The sequence below is a fragment of the Myotis davidii genome, unplaced genomic scaffold (assembly GCF_000327345.1).
Source record: "Myotis davidii unplaced genomic scaffold, ASM32734v1 scaffold176, whole genome shotgun sequence".
Classification (NCBI taxonomy): Eukaryota; Metazoa; Chordata; class Mammalia; order Chiroptera; family Vespertilionidae; genus Myotis; species Myotis davidii.
In genome coordinates, this window is record NW_006287911.1 from 167,893 (window position 1) to 170,727 (window position 2,835).

Here is a 2,835-nt window from a genome sequence, read left to right on the forward strand (position 1 = left end):
ACCAGTTTAGACCCGATTCCTCTGGTGTCCCCGATTGGAGAGGGTGCAAGCAGGGCTGAGGGAACCCCCTCCCCAACCCCCATGCACGAATTTCGTGCACTGGGCCACTAGTTAATACAAGAATAAACTCTGTTTCACATACTCACAACTGTAAGCCCACTCTTGTATGTTTGCTTTTGTGTGTCCTGGACTACACTGACAGTTCTTTTAGAGCCCTATTATCTGTATTTAAGCTTTATAATACTTAAAATACTTATTTATAAAACATGTTGTTAGATACCTATTTAGAAAACATGTATTTTAGGCACAGTAGATTATTACTCGTGGAAATACTGATTTTAAACTGTCTTAAGGGAGAAGTTAGCGGCATACTTGTGAATTAAAAATGGAACTTGGCTTCTTTTTTTGGTTTGGATAATGGTTTTGAATAAGTCTTTCTGAGACATTGTTTTCTTTTGCAAAATGAAGATTATGATTAAATCACTTTATAAAATTAAAGCTAAAATCTTTAAAGGAAACTTGTCACTGTCATATTTACTGAACATAATTTAACATATATTTGTAAGTAGTAATCACTAAAATTGTTTTCATTTATTTTTCAGAGAATGCAGAGTCTATCGATCTCAAGCAGTTTTTTGACCAACATTTTTCACATATATATTATGTGTTCTTTGAGAATTTCGTGACTATTGAAGCTAGTCTTAAACAGAAAGGTAAGATGTTAATAATTGGTTCTGGTTTATGTTGATATTTCCAATAATTGTCATATATTTTCACTTTAAAATAGACTCTTGGACATTGGCTTTTTTTTTTTTTTTTTTTTTGCAGACAGCTTTTAATACACCTTGCACAACTATGGGTTCATAGTACTATTATTATTTTGAAAAGGCTTAGCAGATTTGCTTTTTTTCTGAAATGATTTGCTTGTTTCCTCACATTCTTTGGTCTGCCCTAGAGGCTTGTATCAGGTTTGAGCAGTCATTTTTATATTTTTAGTTTCAGAGTTCATTTAAAGTTTTCCACAATATATTATGACTTGCTTTTAGACATAAATATGTGTAGTCTAAATTTAGTTGTTGAAAAAGAGTAGACAGAGATGCTGTGATACTGTGTTCACATTGAACAGAGTATACTTTTAACCATTTGATTTTTAAAAATCACAGAAAAAATTTTAGTGCGAGACATGTTAGAGTATTTAAGTGGTTGTTAACAGTGAGGATAAAATGATGATGTTTAAAATATTTTTCTGTAAAAATATTTTAGGTCACAAGTCTCAAAGGGAGGAATTGGATGCTATACTTTTTATTTTTGAGGTAAGAACCTGTTAACCTTTCTTCTTTACAAAAGTAGTACTTGGATCATACAAAGGAATATATTGAACTATAAACTATATGATAAAACACCGTGGCCTGGCTGGTATTACTCAGTGGTTGAGTGTCAGCCTGTAAATCAGGAGGTCATAGTTCGATTCCTGGGTTGCGGGCTCCATCCCCATTGTGGGGTGTGCGCAAGGCAGCCAATCAGTGATTCTCTCATCGTTGTTTCTCTCTCCCTCTCCCTTCCTCACTGAAAGCAATACAAATATATTAAATAAATAAAATACTGAATCTGCTGTGCTTTTCAAAAATTGAATTACATTTTTTAAACTAAAAAAAAAATACCTGCTTTAATTCTTTATTTTTTGAGGTACATATATTATTTTTAGGTATAGATACAATTATGTTTTCACAAATTTGACACCAGGAAATTGGTATCCTACATTATAAAAGGGTAATATACAAATCAAATAAACAGCGGAACAACCAGTTGCTATGATGCGCACTGACCACCAGGGGGCAGACGCTCAATGCAGGAGCTGCCCCCTGGTGGTTAGTGCACTCCTACAGGGGGAGCACCACTCAGCCAGAAGCCAGGTTCACAGCGGGCGAGCGCAGCGACAGTGGCAGGAGCTTCTCTCGCCTCCATGGCAGTGCTAAGGATGTCCAACTGCTGGCTTAGGCCCACTCCCCAGGGATTGGGCCAAAACTGGCAGTCTGACATCCCCTGAGGGGTCCCGGATTGTGAGAGGGTGCAGGCCAGGCTGAGGGGCCCCCCAAGTGCACGAATCTGTGCACTGGGCCTATAGTATATATATCCTATCTAATAATAGAGAAACATGGTAATTAGCCGTACCTCCGTACCCTTGCCATTGACTAATCAGGGTGATATGCAAATTAACTGCCAACCAAGATGGCGGCCGGCAGCCAGGCAGCTTGAAGCGAACATGAGGCTTGCGTGCTTTAAAAAAATGAGGCCCCCGCCAGCCTGAAAACGGCCCCCAGCCCCTCACCCAGACTGGCCAGGCACCCCAGTGGGGACCCCCACCCTGAAGGGTGTGTGACCAGCTGCAAACAGGCATTATCCCCTCATCCAGGCTGGCTAGGCACCCCAGTGGGGACCCCCACCCTGATTCAGGACACACTTCAGGGAAAACCAGCCGGCCCCCACTATGCACCAGGCCTCTATCCTATATAGTAAAAGGGCAATATGCCTCCCAGCACCGGAATCAGTGGTGCAGCGAGGCCTCCCAGCATTGGGACCAGCGTGACGGGGTAGCGACCAAACCCCCTGATTGCCCTGCGGTTCTGTGTGTAACGGGGTGGGGCCACAACCTCCCTATCTGCCCTGCTTTGTTCGTGACACGAGAAGGCACCCCAATCCCCTGATCAGCCCTGCTCTGTGCCTGATGAGGGGGAGCACCCCAACCCCCTGATCGCCCTGTGGCTCTGTGTGTGACAGGGTGCGGCGTCCCACCCCCTGATCGCCCTGCCCTGAGTGTGACAGTGGCGGCGCCCC

General features: G+C 42.5%; 1 protein-coding gene across 1 annotated transcript in view; it reads left to right on the plus strand.

Moving 5' to 3' along the window:
- Positions 1-2,835, plus strand: part of RALGAPA1 (Ral GTPase activating protein catalytic alpha subunit 1) — a gene marked incomplete at its 5' end in the record, with an annotated part of 288,956 nt that overhangs the window by 33,793 nt on the left and 252,328 nt on the right. Inside the window, 2 exons of the mRNA XM_015561310.1 lie at positions 603-713; positions 1,264-1,313. Coding sequence (XP_015416796.1) covers positions 603-713; positions 1,264-1,313 — 161 coding nt within the window. The remainder of the gene's footprint in view (positions 1-602; positions 714-1,263; positions 1,314-2,835) is intronic.